The sequence below is a fragment of the Pelobates fuscus genome, chromosome 4 (assembly GCF_036172605.1).
Source record: "Pelobates fuscus isolate aPelFus1 chromosome 4, aPelFus1.pri, whole genome shotgun sequence".
NCBI classification, from domain to species: Eukaryota; Metazoa; Chordata; class Amphibia; order Anura; family Pelobatidae; genus Pelobates; species Pelobates fuscus.
The window spans coordinates 82,424,319-82,443,342 of NC_086320.1; the positions used below are offsets into that span (position 1 = coordinate 82,424,319).

The following is a 19,024-nucleotide window of genomic DNA, read 5'->3' on the forward strand; positions in this document are numbered from 1 at the left end:
CAGACCGCTGAGTACACACACACACAGACCGCTGAGTACACACACACACAGACTGCTGAGTACACACACACACAGACCGCTAAGTACACACACACCGCTGAGTACACACACACACACACACACGCTGCTGAGTGCACACAGACTTCTGAGTACACACATACAGACTGATAAATACACACACACATACTGCATTGAGGGGTGCAGTGTATGTGTTTGTGTGTGAGGTGTGCTGTGTGAGTGGAGGTGCTGTGTGTGTGTGTGTGTGAGAGTGGGGGGGGTGTTGTGTGAGTGCTGCGTGAGAGTGGGGGGGTGCTGTGTGAGAGTGGGAGGAGGGGGTTTGTGTAGAGGGGGGGGGATTTGTGAGTGGGAGGAGGGGGTTTGTGTAGAGGGGGGGGATTTGTGAGAGTGGGAGGAGGGGGTTTGTGTAGAGGGGGGATTTGTGAGAGTGGGAGGAGGGGGTTTGTGTAGAGGGGGGGATTTGTGAGAGTGGGAGGAGGGGGTTTGTGTAGAGGGGGGGATTTGTGAGAGTGGGAGGAGGGGGTTTGTGTAGGGGGGGGATTTGTGAGAGTGGGAGGAGGGGGTTTGTGTAGAGGGGGGGATTTGTGAGAGTGGGAGGAGGGGGTTTGTGTAGAGGGGGGATTTGTGAGTGGGAGGAGGGGGTTTGTGTAGAGGGGGGGATTTGTGAGAGTGGGAGGAGGGGGTTTGTGTAGAGGGGGGATTTGTGAGAGTGGGAGGAGGGGGTTTGTGTAGAGGGGGGGATTTGTGAGAGTGGGAGGAGGGGGTTTGTGTAGAGGGGGGATTTGTGAGAGTGGGAGGAGGGGGTTTGTGTAGAGGGGGGATTTGTGAGAGTGGGAGGAGGGGGTTTGTGTAGAGGGGGGATTTGTGAGAGTGGGAGGAGGGGGTTTGTGTAGAGGGGGGGATTTGTGAGAGTGGGAGGAGGGGGTTTGTGTAGAGGGGGGATTTGTGAGAGTGGGAGGAGGGGGTTTGTGTAGAGGGGGGATTTGTGAGAGTGGGAGGAGGGGGTTTGTGTAGAGGGGGGGATTTGTGAGAGTGGGAGGAGGGGGTTTGTGTAGGGGGGGGATTTGTGAGAGTGGGAGGAGGAGGTTTGTGTAGAGGGGGGGATTTGTGAGAGTTGGAGGAGGGGGTTTGTGTAGAGGGGGGGATTTGTGAGAGTGGGAGGAGGGGGTTTGTGTGGAGGGGGGGATTTGTGAGAGTGGGAGGAGGGGGTTTGTGTGGAGGGGGGGATTTGTGAGAGTGGGAGGAGGGGGTTTGTGTGGAGGGGGGGGATTTGTGAGAGTGGGAGGAGGGGGTTTGTGTGGAGGGGGGGGATTTGTGAGAGTGGGAGGAGGGGGTTTGAGTAGAGGGGGGGATTTGTGCAAAGGGGGGGTGCTGCAAGTATAATTTATTTTTATTTTTTTAAATAATCATTAAAACATGAATTTATTTATTTCATCCCCCCCTCCCTTCTTCTTACCTTTGGTGCAGGAGGGGGGGACACAGTCATTGGTGGTTAGTGGCTGTATGCCTGGGCTATTCTCCGCTTCAGCTCTGTCAGCTCTGTCAGCTCTGTCCTCCGGCGCAATGCTGTAGGGAGCGTTGCCATGGGAACGCGCGGCAACGCTCCCCACAGCCTGCTCGCGGGAGGATCGATCTGCTGGCTCCCTCCTCTTTCCGGCTCCCTCCATGTCCTCCGAAGCGGAAGCAGAGTAGGCGCCTGCCATTTAGAGCAGGCAGGCGCCTACTCTGCATTAATGCTGACCCGCGCAAGCCCGCGCAAGCCGTCTCCTACCTCCCGGCGACCTATGGCCGCGTGCCCACAGAAAGGGCCCGGCGTGCCACCTGTGGCACGCGTGCCATAGGTTCGCCATCATTGGCGTAGGCAGAGGCTCTGACAGCTTATTGACACCCAGCAGTTGCAATCAGTATCCAGTCACAGGAGTTTTACTCCACAATTATTATTATTATTTTAATATTTATATAGCGCCATCAGATTCCGTAGCATTGTACAATGGGTGGACTAACAGACATGTAATTGTAACCAGACAACTGGAAGTACAGGAACAGAGGGGTGGAGGGCCCTGCTCCATGAGCTTACATTCTAGGAGGATGTATTTTTTGCTCGCACAGATCAATTTTCCACTTGCGATCTGCGAGTAGGCGAGTTTACATTTTATGAAGATATAGATATATATATATATATATATATATATATATATATATTAACATTTCCACACGCCTCCACGCAGATCACAAGTAAAAAATTGTTCTGAGTGAGTCCAGTATTGTATGTATGTATGTATTATTGAGGACCCAGCTCAAATAAGCTTACAATCTAGGTATTATATATATCCATGCCCCTGTATCCATGCCCCTTACATTCATAGAATACTTAGATTATAAGCATAGAATACTTAGATTGTAAGCTTATTTGAGCTGAGTCCTCAATAATCTACTGTCCTGCTAGCATTTGTAATAGTTTGTCTCTTGTTTGCTGTATATCGGAACATGGTGAGGTTATTTATCATAATGATTACTGTTATTATCGTTATTATTTTAAGAATCAGTGCAAACCAAGTGTGCCCATGAATCTGACCAGTAATATTTGGCAAATCAGTTGTAAACAGCACACGCACCTTATAACGAGAGCACATTATTTTTGGAATGCCAGCACATGGGCTGGTAAAACAATATCTTTCAGGTGATTGAATAATGCGTAAGTGCTCTGATATATTTTTTCATTTTTCGCCCAGACATAAAACATAGCTTTTCCGTTATAAGCAATTATATACTGAATATTTTAGAACATGACAAACTGTGGACAGCATACACATTTCTAAAGCACTTCACTTAATTACTAAAAGCTTGTATGGCTACTTAATCAAATTCTGTGAGAAAATCCTAATGGGGATGTTGGCTGCCAGCCAATATTAAGCTGTATCCAGCAGAGAAAGAGATTGTAGACTTGGGACTTTCCTATCTTAGGAACACAATGCTAATTTTTTTTCTTAAAAGGACACTCCAGGCACAATTTACAATGGTAGTAAAAACAGCTCAACGCAATCCAGGATGGGTTTGCATGATAGTCAATATGTAAAAATTAGAAACAAAAATGTATGAACGTCCAATCCCCTCTTTATTGACCTCTAAATACATGCAGAAGTAAAACCATAAATATGTCCAAGCTACATTTTTAGGTGGAAGAAGAATGCATGACTCAAAATATTAGTTATTAGGTAAACACATACAAAAATAATATAATACAGGCAAAATAAACGAAAACGTGTTAAAAATAATTAATCTACCATAAGCTTTGGGGCACAATATTAAACACGTCAAATGTTTAAACAAACAAACAAATGTTTTTCCCAACAATGGAGTGTTCCTTTTCATGGGGGTAGATTTAGGACCCATCCACACTATTTACTAAAAAAATAATAATAATTCTGATTGAAGCTCAGCTCCTCTCCCAGGAGATGATCAATATTGTGGACCTCTGAGCCAATCCAGTGCTCAAGATTTGGGATATGCGGTACATGCCCAGCAATTGCTGTGGTCCTTCAATAGAGAAGCATCTTGGGCATTCTCTCTTTTAAATCAAATTGTTTGATGTTCCAGCACAGCCTGGTGTTTAATACCAGAACAAATATAAGATGAACACATTTTTTTTTAATTTGAAGCCAGTACACTTCATCACACCCTAATTTAAACACACCTGATACAGAAATCAATGTGATGTGTGTAATGCATGTGTGTGCATTGTTTGCAGGGCAGTGTTATTTGGAATCTCTCTACAAATAGCAGAAACATAAAAAAAAATACATAAAACATCAACAAACGCAGTTAGAGAATGCATTGTGAACAAACTCTACCTGTGTGTATCACCCACTTGGGTGAATTGGGTGGGTAATGAGAGAGATACAAATTTCGGGCCAAACTAGCTGAACAGGAAAATATGGTCCAAATATGAAAAAAAAATTTTTTATATCTAATGTGGAAGTAGAAACCTCTGTTTAAGCTATCTTTGAAGATAGTCACTCTAGACCATGGATGTCAAACTTGCGGCCTACAGGCAGCATGCGTCCCACAATGAATATCTTTGCGGCTCGGCAAAGATATTCATTGCTCCGGTCACCTGGAGGTGGGCGGAGATTAAATGAAGCAGGCGGAGGCGGTCCAGAGGCTGGCAGGCGGTCCAAGAGCAAATGGAGGAAATCCAGGAGCAAATTGAGGCAGGCGGAGGCGCACAGAGGTGCGCAACATCACGTCCTGATGTAACGTCTACAGGGACTGGGGTTTTGTACATGGGGACTGGGGTTTTGTACATGGGGACTGGGGTTTTGTACATGGGGACTGGGGTTTTGTACGGGGGCTGAGGGTTTTGTACGGGGGGGGGTTGAGAGTTTTGTACAGGGGGCTGAGTGTTTTGTACAGGGGGCTGAGTGTTTTGTACAGGGGGGCTGAGTGTTTTGTACAGGGGGGCTGAGGGTTTTGTACAGGGGGGCTGAGGGTTTTGTACAGGTGGGCTGAGGGTTTTGTACAGGTGGGCTGAGGTTTTGTACAGGGGGTTGGGGTTTTGTACAGGGGGGCTGAGGGTTATGCACAGGGGGGCTGAGGGTTTGTACAGCGGGACTGGGTTTTGTACAGGGGGGTTGGGGTTTTGTACAGGGGGCTGAGGGTTTTGTACAAGGGGGCTGGGATATAGTAGAGATGGGTGCTGGGGTTTAGTAGAGGGGGGTGCTGAGGTTTAGTAGAAAGTGGATGGGTGGGCAGCAGATTGTAAATGTGCCAGGGGGGGACACCACTTTCAAGCCCAACAAGACTCCATTTAGGCTCTATTAGACTCCATTAGAGTCTTTAATAAAGATTGAAAGGGACTAATAAATAAATATGCTTTAATAAATAAGATAGATAGATAGATAGATAGATAGATAGATAGATAGATAGATAGATAGATAGATAGATAGATAGATGTTGGGGGTCAGGAGTCATGAAACAACAATGTTGTTCTTTGAAAATGTTTAAAAAGATTTGTGCGGCCCACATAAACTTAAACCTTGTTTATTTGGCCCATGTTAGCCTTTGAGTTTGACATGCTTGCTCTAGACCAGGCTTCCCCAAACTCCGGCCCTCTAGATGTTGCTGAACTACAACTCCCATGATTCTCAGCCTATCTATTTCATTCATAGAATCATTTGAGTTGTAGTTCAGCAACATCTGGAGGGCCGGAGTTTGGGGAAGCCTGCTCTAGACCATGGCATGCAGACTAGTTGAATAGTTTCACTGGCTCTTACCCTGGGGACACTACTAGTAACTAGGGCAATCCTGGTACCACAACAACTACAACTCCTAGCAGATGTTATAATGCTTAGACTGCCCCTTTAAATGACTTGGATTTTTTTAATATAAACTTTCCATTGCTTGTATCTCTTTATCTGCACTATGTTTAATCAGAAACAAATAATATGGTGTTCACTTTTAATTCACTTTTCTATCAATCGGCTTATGTTAGTTTATATAGGAAATGTATTTAACAAGTTAATTTAATAATCGCCAATCTGCCAAATTAGCCCTTTTTAAGGTGTAAATGACAGATCAGCAGAAAACTGATTGTATTCATTGCTCGTTGACCTTATACAACTGCCATGCTGGCAGGCAGTCATTGCTGTTTCAGCGAGGTATGTGACAGCAATTAAATTAATACATACTATAAACACATATGTGTCAAGCTTATCAAAGGAGCTGCATATAAACCGATGTTTCAGTTGCCCAAAAAGCTACACTAGCATTTAGGCGAATGGATAAAATGAATCCTCTCTTACAAGCACAGCAATTGTCCAAATAAGCATGTACAGCTAAAGTGATTCTATTATGCAGGCTCAGACTGGCCATATGACACATTGGGCAAATGCCTGGAGGGCTGGGCAAGAATGCAGACTGCAGCTCCTCTCCCTCTGTGTCTATGTGTTTTGTGCATGCGTGTTGTTCACAGTGCTAAGTTGTTCTCATCCTGTGATCGTTATACATGTAACAGCCACACCTGCTCTTTCCTTGTATTCGTAAACACAGCGGCTGTCTTGCACATCCATTTTGGGCTCTTGCCCCCTCACAGATACAATGATAGAGACAGTAACTTGCACAACGATGCCATGCTGAGCACAACTTAGCACAGTATATCATCAGAAGGCAAAGAAAGGGAATGGAGCTGCAAGTATGTACTTGTAAGTGTGTTTCTATATGAATGTGAGCCTGTATGTGCATGTCTATATAAGTGTGTGTCTGTACTTGCATGCCAGTATGGTACATGTCTACAAGTGTAGGTAAATTACTCATTTTTGGAGATTGTCCCAAATCTGCCAAGAGAGTTTTGTTTTGGGTTTCATTCACAGCAAAAACAATCCCTGGGACCTGTGCCACATTCCAGGATCAGAACTACTAGTGGTGTAGCAATTACACCAGCCCCAGGACCCACATGGTGGTGACTAGAAATATGTTGTTGTTTTTTATTTCTGTGTGTCTGACAGTGGTTTTATATCTGTGTGTGTGTGTGTGTGTGTTTGTGTGTCTGTGTATATCTTTGTGTCTACTTGCCACAAAGCTTTCCTGGAATTTTTTTTTTTTTGAATGTTGGCAACCATGTAAACTGTATGTATGTATTTGTACAACTTAGTTTGGTATGAGTGTGTATTTGTGCATATGTGTCTGTATATATGTCCCTGTTTGCCAAATGTGAACACCTTTGAAAATTGAAGGTCGTGATGAGGAACTGCCTCCTTCTCAACCAAATGTAATAATTGTTGTTTCTCAGTAAAGACAATATTTTCCATTGTAGGTAAAAAGCAATACACGTGATGAATATTGTGGCTTTAGTGCTTTGAGTGACCTTTTAAAGGTTTACGTCAAAACAGACAACTTGGAAGAAATCTCCAAATTTGAAATTCACTTTGATTTCCCTTTGAATTTCTGACAATTCATATTTTAGTGACTAACTCTGTGTATATAATTCTGTGTCCCATCTCCTACCAGATTCCTGTAGACTACATTTTACTTATGAACGAGATTGGTATTTAGGGCAGTCTTGTACTAGACATAGAAGTGACTGAAGAGGAATTAATGTAGGACTTATAAATATTGCCTGTGTTCATGACAACGTAAAAGGATACTTCAGACTCCTAAAGCACTTTAGTTTGTTGAAGTGCTTTATAGAGTGTCCTCTTAACGTTTGACAAAAAAGTGCACATTTCATTAGAAATTGGCACTTTTATAAATTAACTTTCATACACCTTCTGGCTGTCAATCAAACAAAGAATTATGTTACTTCCCGGTTGGTTAGTTCAGTGGAGCTAAACTCAAGAGGCAGACAATTGCCCAGAGCACCTGCCTTGCAAAGCTTTGAGCTGCATTGGGAAGTCTGTGATTGAACAGCTACAGAAAGTTTGGGCTGAGTTAGAAGGGGAGGGCTTGCAAAGGCTGTATTAGATATATCCCCTGTTGGAAAAAAAAATGCAACATTAAATGCACATGTTTTCATTTGGGGTATATCTACTGAATAGTGATTTTCATTTATTTTATTTTGGTAGCAGAGTGTCCCTTTGACAACTGATGATCAAAGTAAGAACATGGATGCACTTTAACCCCCACCACCCGTCATTTCGGATGTACATGTTAAGCATAAAGTAAAATATCACAACAGTCAAGGTTTTTTCTGAGTGATCCATCACAACTTTTTTATTTATTATCCCTACATATGCAATATATGGAAAAAAAAAATTTCTGCATGACCAATATAATTTAATACCAAGTCCATTAAAATAATTACTTTGTTGAAGCAAAAAATAAATTAATTATGAAGTTTTCTTTTACCCTGAATTACTCTGATTTTAATTTGGAACGTTTATATTGTTTCTACCAAGGTCATATTTTTCCTTTGTCTCTGGGTTACTTAACCAAGTGAGTAGCCTCCCTGACAAGTATTCACAGGGCCTCTCTGGGACTTACACATTCAATATCCCAAATCACAAAAGGACCGTTTTAATTTGAAAGCTTTAATTTAAAACCCACGCAATGATATACATTTTAATATATAGTTCAATGTCCATCAGTAAATAATGTGTGCAATTGTCAAATGTGCGGTACACTCTGTATCTCTAATTCTTGTTATGAAAAATATATTTTATTATTAGAACTGTATATAAAACCATTACATTTGACCCATCACCTTTTGTGGTGATTATAAGGTCAACTTAAATTAAGTTACAAAATGGAATCTACAGATAGTGTTAGCCAAATATATTGATTAAATGTTAACTATATCTGAAATTATGTACTACTGTTCTAAAAGAGATAATGGAAGTTGACACAAAAAAGCAGCATGGAGAATTTAATGATACTGGATTTAAAGGAACACTATAGTCACCTAAATGACTTTAGCTGAATAAAGCAGTTTTAGTGTATAGATCATTCCCCTGCAATTTCACTGCTCAATTCACTGTCATTTAGGAGTTAAATCACTTTGTTTCTGTTTATGCAGCCCTGGCCACACCTCCCCTGGCTATGATTGACAGAGCCTGCATTAAAAAAAAACAAAAAAAACTGGGGGCGGAGCAAAGCAGCCGAGCAGCCCAGACGTGTCCAGCACAAGCTCCCACGTCTGGGCACTAAAAACGGGGTATCACACCCAGCCATAGACACCCACAAGCCGCAGACCACAATACCGGTAACCGGGAGATGCTGCTGCGTCGACCGGTGCCTCTCTCGAGCCTCTGCGCAACTGCCCGGACTCACCGAGGCTTGCGGCCTACCTAAGATTCAGCCACGGAGAGACGGCCGCTCTCCAGGCACATCAGCAAAGACTAGGACCCCGGTGACACCTCCCCCCCCCCAGGACCGGCGGGGGTCATCCCGGTCCACATATAGCTGCCTGACTCACCCTGCTGACAACGGGCTGCTGATACCGCACAAGGCAGAGGAGTAACTCCATCCCTCAAAATGGCGGACGCACTCTCCCCATGCGGCGAGCGAGACGGGTGCGCAACGGTAGACCTCATGCTACAGCACCTAGACGAGTTCTTTGCCAAGCTATGGAAGAAGCTGGAGGTACGTGCTAATGGAAGGGAAGGGAGTCAGAGGGGCAATCGGAGGCACACACGAGTTTGGGTGCAAGAGGCCCCACCTGCGTGATCACTCACCGAGCACTTAAGCCGTACAAACTTAGCCCACCCAGGCAGCGTGCCGGCGGGGTCTTTCACCCCAGGAATTTCTGGCTGAAACTGCAGCACAGACTCTCCACCACCACCGTTACCAACAAGCAAGGGGAGAGGGAAGCCTGGCAACAACAAGTGAGGGTGCCTGCTGCCAGAACCACACAGAGGGGTAAACCCACTCGTCCCCCGACACATACAGCTATGAGACCTAGTGCACGCCTCCTGCCCAAGCCGAGAGCGGCGGAAGCTAAATATCGAAGGCTCCAAGCAAGGAAACGCAGGAAGGCAAGACAGCGCACGAGACCCGAACGACCGACCCACAAAGCCCACTGTCCTATCCCACCAGAAACAAGCCTAAAACCTGCCAGATCACAGACCTCTGCGAAACCAGAACTTGCTAGCCTGGGAATCTGGAGCCGGGACAGCTCCTTCTCTAGGCTCCGCATTGCTGCCACCAACTCCAGTGATCCAGCTAACCTGCCACCTGACGGAATCGGCTGATCTAGGTTATGGGACTGACAATGGGCTGGACTTTCCCCTTGATGACCTGAGTAGCTAATTTTGCCTTTAAATGCCATACACCGAGTATTATGTCCTTTTATACTTTGATTTTCCATTTCTGCTGTCTCTCCTTATGCTGTCTAATGACACTGCAGGGCAACTTGCTACTAATACTACGCCCAGGGGGGCACTAACCCGATAGCGTGTCTACTCTGGGCAGACTAGATGGGCCGAATGGTTCTTATCTGCCGTCACATTCTATGTTTCTATGTTACTCACAGTTACACTGGTATATATTACCATGGCTAGCTGCCTTGGACCCCCACAATTAATGAGCATCACAAACCTGATATACTGAACTAGACCCTCCTTGTTTTATTCCCGTAGTCAGACATGACTGTGTAGCTTGAGGCCATCTTGTCTTTACCACATTATAAAATGTATACGTATACGTAGCAGATGACTACTGTGCTCAACCATGGCTCGGCGGCAGACCCGCTTAGAAGTCACTCAGTATTAAAGCTACCTAGCTACCTAGCTCAGCAAATTCAAGCTATATGATTTCCGCTTGCTTAACTTTCGTTTAAAAAATAGTTCATTTTATTATTTCTCAACATGTAATCCGCAGAGAGAGGCATCTCATGCTATCTAGCCTCCCACTTCAGTAGCGGGCACTCACTTAGATTGCAATTCTCTTTGATACCAGTTTAAACATCTACCCTCTCGAAAATGCAAAGCTACATACCATAAGCTTAAACGTAACTAAATATGTCATATGAATCTCTAGCCTAGCATGTTTACTACAAACTACTGACATCTCGTAACTTGTTATTTTCATGTTATATAAATAAAAAAGTGCTGTTTAAACTGCCACACTTTGCAATGATATGAAAATGCTTGCATCTGCTGTCATGACACTGCACGCTTGTTACTTTATGCACAAGTAAAATAAAGAATTTAAAAAACAAAAACTGGTTTCACTTTCAAACAGATGTAATTTACCTTAAATAATTGTATCTCAATCTCTAAATTGAACTTTAATCACATACAGGAGGCTCTTGCAGGGTCTAGCAAGCTATTAACATAGCAGGGGATAAGAAAATCTTAATTAAACAGAACTTGCAATAAAGAAAGCCTAAATAGGGCTCTCTTTCCAGGAACTGTTTATGGAAGGCTGTGCAAATCACATGCAGGGAGGTGTGACTAGGGTTCATAAACAAAGGTATTTAACGCCTAAATGGCAGAGGATTGAGCAGTGAGGCTGCAGGGGAATGTTCTATACACCAAAACTGCTTCATTAAGCTAAAGTTGTTCAGGTGACTATAGTGTCCCTTTAACCCCTTAAGGACCAAACTTCTGGAATAAAAGGGAATCATGACATGTCACACATGTCATGTGTCCTTAAAGGGTTAAGGGGAACTATAAAATATATGACTTAGGTTGTGCATGTATAGTTAGATGACTAAAAGATAACTAGAGATTATTTTAATCAGACTAAAAAAAAAAAGAGATTATTTTAATCAGACTAAAATTATGTTTTATAATTTAAATGAAAGAAGATAGAATGAGAAATGCCATTTAGGAAACACATTATCTGCCCCCCAGAACTTGAAAAAAAACAAATAAAAAAGGATGTTATTACCTTTCTTCCCCCGGAGCGCCTGTCTCACCACGGATGACCCTCCAGCTGAGAACATCAATTCTGATGATCTCAGCCAACACAATGCTTACCCATTGGCTGGCTAGTGCACATGAGTGGCAAATCACTCCTCTGCACCAATCAGCATCTACTCATAGAGTTGCATTAAGATGATGGATCTTTACAGGGAGCGTTCAGCATCTCCATGCAGAGCACAGAGATGCTGAACATCGTTCCTGCTGTTATGGGCAAATGCAAATATTACAAGTTTTAGAATGAAATGTTGTATTTCTTAAACTGTGTACTTTGTCTTTAAGAGATATTGCAAGTTGACAAGGTGTTAGAAGTGGAACATATTGTTTTTCATAGATGTTTCTTTAAGCAATGTTTGCACTATTTTGTCCCAGACAAATTACAATAACAATAATGCATAAACAAGCTTCAAGGCTATACTATGACTCTTTCAGTACACAATATACTGTGGTAACCCCAAGTTAATGGAACTTCCCCAAATCCGGGAATCTCCCACGACTGTGCACTTACGTCTTAGTATAAACAACAGATAAGCTATTCAGACTTTAAGATGCCATCTTGAACTAAGTCAGGAAAATTTCCATGACGTATGCACCCTTTAGTTATTGCCTTGTATCTTTGCCAAGGGAGGTCCTAAATTGATTTAAAGTAGACAAGTTACTTTTTCATATATGAACTACAGTGACCGTAAAATGGAGATAAATAGGTGTACTTTCAAATGTTAAGACACAGAGGAGAGACTTGGAGACAGACGCTGCTCCATCTTAAAATGACTGAGAGGCTGACATGATGACATGTTCAGAAAGGGTATGCTAACCTATTAATGATATTTGCAAGCATTTAATTTCATCTTATAAACTCTGCTATAATGGATTTTATGTGTCTATATTTATATTTTTATATAATAAATATCTTAAAGACAATCCTTATTTTATATTGTATTCTCAATTATTTATACATGTTAAATAGAGGATCTCTTACTAACTATATACAATTATGGCTAAGATATCTGTATGGTTAGCCCTACTAAGTTCTATGCTTTAAGACATTATAGTGGTAAATAAGGGAACCGCCAGCGGTTACACTGCAATCATTGCAGGATTGAACACAGGAAGTCCCTCTAGTGGCTGCCACCATAGAAGACTTAGAAAGCAATGTAAGCACTGCTTTTTCTTAGAAAAGGCAGCATTTACAAAACTGAGACTGCCTCTATGGTCCACAGGGCCGGTGCAAGGGCCGGTGCAAGCATTTTTGCCGCCCTAGCTCGGCCACGCTACAGGGGAGGGGAGGTGAGGCAGTGCGGCAGCCGCCTGAGCGCTCTTTATAGAGCGCTCAGGTTGCTTCAGCATTTAAAGGGCCGGCGATGGGGGCGCAGAGCGCCCCCTCCTATATGGCACCCTAGGCGGCTGCCTAGTTCGCCTTATAGGAAGCGCCGGCCCTGGTGGTCCACCACTACTACATTAAGCTGCAGTGGTTCTGGTGCCTATAGTGTCCCTTTAAAACTAGCAGTATATCTTTTTACAACGTTTTTGTATTTTTCTCAGGTTATTTTCTCATCACACTGTTTTATATATTTATTCACTTCTACATAGCCAATTACATCACAACACAATATAACATTAACTTCCACCATTGCATTATTTTTATTATTATTACTATTATACGGATAAAATTATTATTGTTTCATCCTATTGTTGGCAAAGAAGGCTTACGGTTGTATCTAAGTGAAACAGACAGGACAGTCAAAAACCTGTGTTTGAGCTGATAATAATACGGAGATATTCATTTTATGGCATTGTGTCCTGCAATCTGCTCTGTACATCTGAATTACAAGTTTTCTTCTTATTTACCATCCAGCGACACTGAAACACCTCTGATTAACAGGAGAGGCTGACTCGATCTACTCTGACAGTTGAGTCATTGAAGATGAGTAAAGATAATTGAAGAACATACCTGAGTTTCTGATTATATTGTTTAACTTTTTCGAGGGAAGCGGCATTAATCTGGGCTTGAAATTCTTCTATCGAAACATTGTCCTTGTAATAATAGCCATCCATGCTCTCCAGAGCTGCAACAAGAAAATATATTTTGCTCAGGTCTGAAAAGCTTAACATTCTCACACTATTTTGATTTAATAGTGTCTGTGTGATACAGAAAACCACTGGTGAGCAACCATTAATGCAAGTTCTTTTAAAAAGAACTTGAAAATGTATCACTTGTCAGTTCCATATCACTTACTGACTATCATCTGAAACGTTAAATGTTATTTTACAGCATATGCAAGCAGGTGTCATATCAATTTATTGTACATATGATTGCTATGATGTTCAAGATACCAGCAGTACGCTAAGACTCAAAAACAGAGAGTGCAAATTGGTATTTTGTTTGTGTGCATTTTTGTGCCTTTTATTTTGTTAGAGCGTTAGTTTTGACATGAAATTGTCTTAATGTATAGAATACAATTAGAATACAAAAAGAAATATATAAATATATATATATATATACACACACACACACACACACTCTTGAGATATGATTGCACACTTTGTCTCTATTTGTCAAATCCACATACAGTTTGTGCAATGTGAGTAGGCCCATCCAAACCATTGTTCATTTTGGCAGCACATTTCAATTTAGTTTTAGTCATAGTCTTTTGACTAAAAAGCAATGTTAGTTTTAGTCGTATTTTAGTCATGTTTTAGTTTTAGTCTATTTTTAGTCAACTAAATCTTCAGTCGACACAACATACATTTAATGGGTTTAATTTTGACCCTTCCCCAAACCCTATGTCTATTTGTGCCTCCCCCCCCCCCTCTTAGCCTCCAATTTGTCTTATTCCCTCAGCCCCCATGTTTCTAATTTTTTCTCCTCCCTCCCCATGTGTCTTACCCACAAGTGTTAATTTTGGCGGAAAATATAAATTTAGCTTTAGTCATAGTCTTTTGACTAAGAAGCCATTTTTGTTTTATTTGTATGTTAGTCTTCTGAATCGTTTTAGTTTTAGTCGACTAAATCTCAAAAATTTTAGTCGACTAAAATCTGACTAAAATTGTTAGTCGACAAAATTAAAACTGATCCAAACAGAGGTCTGTGAGCTTCATTTGCAAATGAAAGCCACTAATATGCAGATGCCCCCAGCCCTCTACATATACTACCCTCTGCTATACTACTTTTTATAAAAAGATTTATTGTTACTATGGCGGCTTCTTAAAGAAGTTGTACAATGACTTCACAAAATAATCCAATATTGGAATATGCTCAGATTACACATTTCAGTTAGTATGCGTTGAAGCTGCATACACTTGCCTCATACCTATATTTACAATACTGAGGCTACTTCTAATTATGTTTGGAATTACAAATAACACAAAGAGGTACTGTAAAACTATATAGCACTACTAACAATTGCCATACTATTCTTCAGAACCTTAAGATCAGATACATAGCAAGGTCGTCTGAAGAGAGATATCTCATTTGTACAGAAGCTCAAATTGTATGATGGCAGCAGACGTCATCTATAACCTGTCTGCGCCAGACATACTTAATCAAAGATAATGGAATTAGCATCCAATATTTGTGGAATATATATTAGCTGATTAAGGAAGATTCAAGAAATTGCTTTTCGATGTCGTATGTGCAGTTATTGCGGTTTCCCATTTCAGATGATTTATTTTCAGAGTAGGTATGCATATCAAATCGTAACACATGGAAGAAAATGTTGTAGTTTATAACAACTGAATGGAGTGTTTTATTGCAGAAATAGGTACTGAATTTACAAAAAGGTTATATTTAATTTTTCATTATAGCACAATTTGATTTTTAATTTATAAAGACTATTAGAAAACACTCAGAGTAGTGAGTGACTTGTTTGGTAGATAAACCAGTTCCAAAATCTCTACTATTTGGTTCAGGTCACAGAATCTACCAGTCAGTGTTTCTTTCTGTGCAGTTTCAAAGTTGTATTTTGCTCAAGCTGGTTACCCGTAAAGACTGGTTACTTAAAGGAACACTCCAAGCACCATAACTAACAAAGCCTGCCAAGCCTGCAATGCCCCCACCTCCACTACTAACTCCAAAAAGCCAGAGGTTTCTAAACAGAACTTCCATCAGCTCTTCGGAGCTAAGCCTTGCAGTGCAGGTTTAGCTCGTTGGCTGAGAGCGTCAGCATGGGAACCCAAGGTAATAAGTAAAACCATTCAAAAACTGTTTAACTACTTACAATAGGAGGGAGCACTAGGGTACTCTAAGCACCATAACAACGACAATTAAGTTTAGTGTTATGGTTACGGTATTTTGGAGTTTTCCTTTAAACTCTTGGGAACCCATATGCAAAGTTACTGAGGTGCAAATCTCAGATAGTTCCTGCAAGGTGTAACTATAGTTTAGGTAAAACTGAGGTTACCTAGGAATTAGAAGACTTTGGTTTAAGGTTAGAGTTATAATTAGCTCTCTGGCTTGTTTATCTGACTTTGTGACTTTCTCCTACCCTTTGACCTCGGCTTGTTTCTCGTTATTCTGTCTTCTGGTTCCCCTTACTCGGCTTGTCTCCTGACTATTCTGTGTGTGCTTAGCCCGGCCACTCTAAGGTCCGGTACTGCACCTTTTCTGTGTGTGTGTGTGTGTGTGTTAGCGTGTTGGGTTCCCCGAATCGTGACATTACAACAGGGCCATAATGGAACCTGCTGACATACCACAGCTCCTAGTTAATCAGGAGGGTTTGGCCGCTTACATACTGGATGAAATAGCATCCAGGGAATTGCCTGTTCTTCTGGATGATGTTATAGACTATGTGATTCTTATTGATAACTGTATTAGAGAGAGGCGTAGTCAAAGAAGCCTGGATACACGGGTGTTACCTGCTCTACCCAGTACTGCATTACTAGCATTACCCGCTCTTAGGCCACCATCCCCGGAACCCATGCAATTGGGTGCTACGGGGTTACCTGAGGCTGAAAGAGCGTACCGTAGAAGGGAGGGGTTATGCCTTTATTGTGGAAAGAGGGGGCACCACTGTAAAGACTGCCCTAAGGTACAGGGAAACTACAGCACCTAAGGCCTAGAGAGGGGTCGGCCTCGGGTGTTATGACTTTGTCCCCTCATGTGTCCATCTCCAGACCGTTTATTATGGCTTCTCTTTTGGTCAATAAAACCACTATAACAACTAAAGCCTTGATCGATTCAGGTGCGGCGGACAACCTTATGGATGAGAACTTTGCCAAAACCGCAACCTTGACTTTGATCCAAAAGGCCACACCCTTGGCCGTTGAGGCCATAGATGGTAGACCGCTTGAGAAACCTCTTGTAACCCATGAAACCCAAGAAATAGTTATGTCTGTGGGTGCTTGGCACAAGGAAAGGTTAACCTTCCAAATAATTGACTCCCCTACTGCCTCCATCGTTCTGGTTTTTCCCTGGTTGGTTAAACACATCCCTGTACTTGATTGGGGTTGTTTGGATATACTCTCCTGGGGGGAATCTTGTCAACGAGACTGTATGGCTCATGTACGTCCTGTTTGTTCACTCAATGTGCCCACGGCTAAACCACTTTCTGTTTCTGTCCCGTCTGCATATGCAGACCTTGCATTGGTTTTTGAAAAAAGGGAGGCAGATAAGCTACCTCCACATCGGGAGTATGACTGTGCCATAAACCTGTTACCGGGTACTATGCCTCCTAGGGGTAAGGTCTACCCTCTTTCTGAGAAAGAAAACCAGATCATGGAGGAGTACATACGGGAATCCTTAAGTAAAGGTTTTATTAGAAGGTCCTCCTCTCCTGCTGGTGCTGGTTTCTTTTTTGTGGCAAAGAAGGAGGGCGACTTGAGGCCATGTATAGACTACAGGGGTCTGAACAACATAACGATCAACAATGCCTACCCTATCCCCCTCATCACTGAGTTGTTTGATCGTGTGAAAGGTTCTAAGTTCTTCACCAAATTAGACCTCAGGGGGGGCTTATAACCTCGTCCGTATAAAGGAGAATGACGAGTGGAAGACAGCGTTTAATACGCGCAGTGGGCATTACGAATATCTGGTCATGCCTTTTGGACTGTGTAATGCTCCTGCTGTGTTTCAGGACCTCATAAACGATGTCCTTAGTGATCTATTGCATGTCTGTGCCGTGGTGTACCTTGACGACATACTTGTGTATTCTCCTGATTTGAAGTCACACCATAATCATGTTAGGATGGTGCTCAAGAAATTATTACAGAACGGACTCTACTGTAAGTTAGAAAAATGTTTGTTCGATCAAACCTCTGTGCAATTCCTTGGATATATAATTACTGAACAGGGTTTCAGTATGGATCCTGCTAAATTGGAAGCCATACTGTCCTGGCCACTTCCCCAAGGACTTAAGGCTATACAGCGTTTTATAGGATTTGCCAACTATTATAGGAAATTTATAAAAAACTTTTCACCACTTATCTCTCCTATAACGAAGCTGACTAAAAAAGGTCTACACCCTAGGGTTTGGACTCCCGAAGCCCTTAAGGCCTTCGAAACTCTCAAGAAGGCATTTGCCTCTGCTCCAGTACTGCACCACCCTAATCCTTCTCTTCCCTTTGTTATGGAAGTAGACGCTTCTGAATCGGGTGTGGGAGCAGTACTGTCACAGAGGTTATCGCATGACAAACCCCTCCATCCCTGTTCTTTCTTTTCAAAAAGGTTGTCTGATCCAGAAAAGAATTATGATGTTGGGAACAGGGAACTATTAGCTATTGTGTTAGCTTTTAAGGAATGGAGGTACTTATTAGAGGGTTCTAGACACAAAATCATGGTTATAACAGATCATAAGAACCTCTCCTATATAGCTGACGCTAGAAGGTTATCTGCCCGGCAGGCTAGATGGTCTCTATTTCTTTCACGTTTCCAATATGTTATTATCTATAGACCTGGTTGCCGTAATGCCAAAGCTGACGCTATCTCTCGACAGCATGAACTTTTAGAATCTGTTAACCAGACTCCTGTACCTATTGTACCTGCATCTCAGATAATAGCTGCTACCCGTTTGGTTGTTTCATCTCCTTTTCTTTATAGTATTAAGACATACCAAACCCAAGCACCCCCTGAGACGCCGGCTGGTAAACTATACGTTAAAACAAAGGACAGAAAAAAGTTGTTAACTTTATTTCACACCGCCAAAACTGCTGGTCATCTGGGGGTAACCAAAACCTATAAGGGCCTCCTTCAACAGTTCTGGTGGCCTTCACTTAACCCCTTAAGGACCAAACTTCTGGAATAAAAGGGAATCATGACGTGTCACACACGTCATGTGTCCTTAAGGGGTTAATCAAGACCTAGTGGATTTTGTACAGGCTTGTCGGGTCTGTACGCAGTGTAAGTCCCCTAATGTGAGACCCCAGGGTCTACTCTTGCCTCTGTCTATACCAAAGGAACCATGGACCCACTTATCCATGGATTTCATTGTAGACCTTCCTCTTTCTGATGGTCAGACAGTGATATTGACTGTGACGGATAGGTTCTCTAAAATGGCGCACTTTATACCGCTTAGGAAGCTTCCTTCTGCGGTTCAGTTGGCTCAGGTGTTTGCCAAAGAAGTGTTCCGCTTGCATGGGGTACCTCAGGATATCGTGTCTGACAGGGGCCCTCAATTTGTCTCTCGGTTTTGGAGGGGCTTTTGTGCTGAGATGGG

General features: G+C 42.4%; 1 protein-coding gene across 1 annotated transcript in view; it reads right to left on the reverse strand.

Annotated features, from left to right (window-relative positions):
• Window positions 1-19,024, reverse strand: part of PREX2 (phosphatidylinositol-3,4,5-trisphosphate dependent Rac exchange factor 2) — a 331,151-nt gene that overhangs the window by 70,254 nt on the left and 241,873 nt on the right. Inside the window, exon 35 of the mRNA XM_063451343.1 lies at window positions 13,327-13,441. Within this exon, the coding sequence (XP_063307413.1) occupies window positions 13,327-13,441 (115 nt within the window). The remainder of the gene's footprint in view (window positions 1-13,326; window positions 13,442-19,024) is intronic.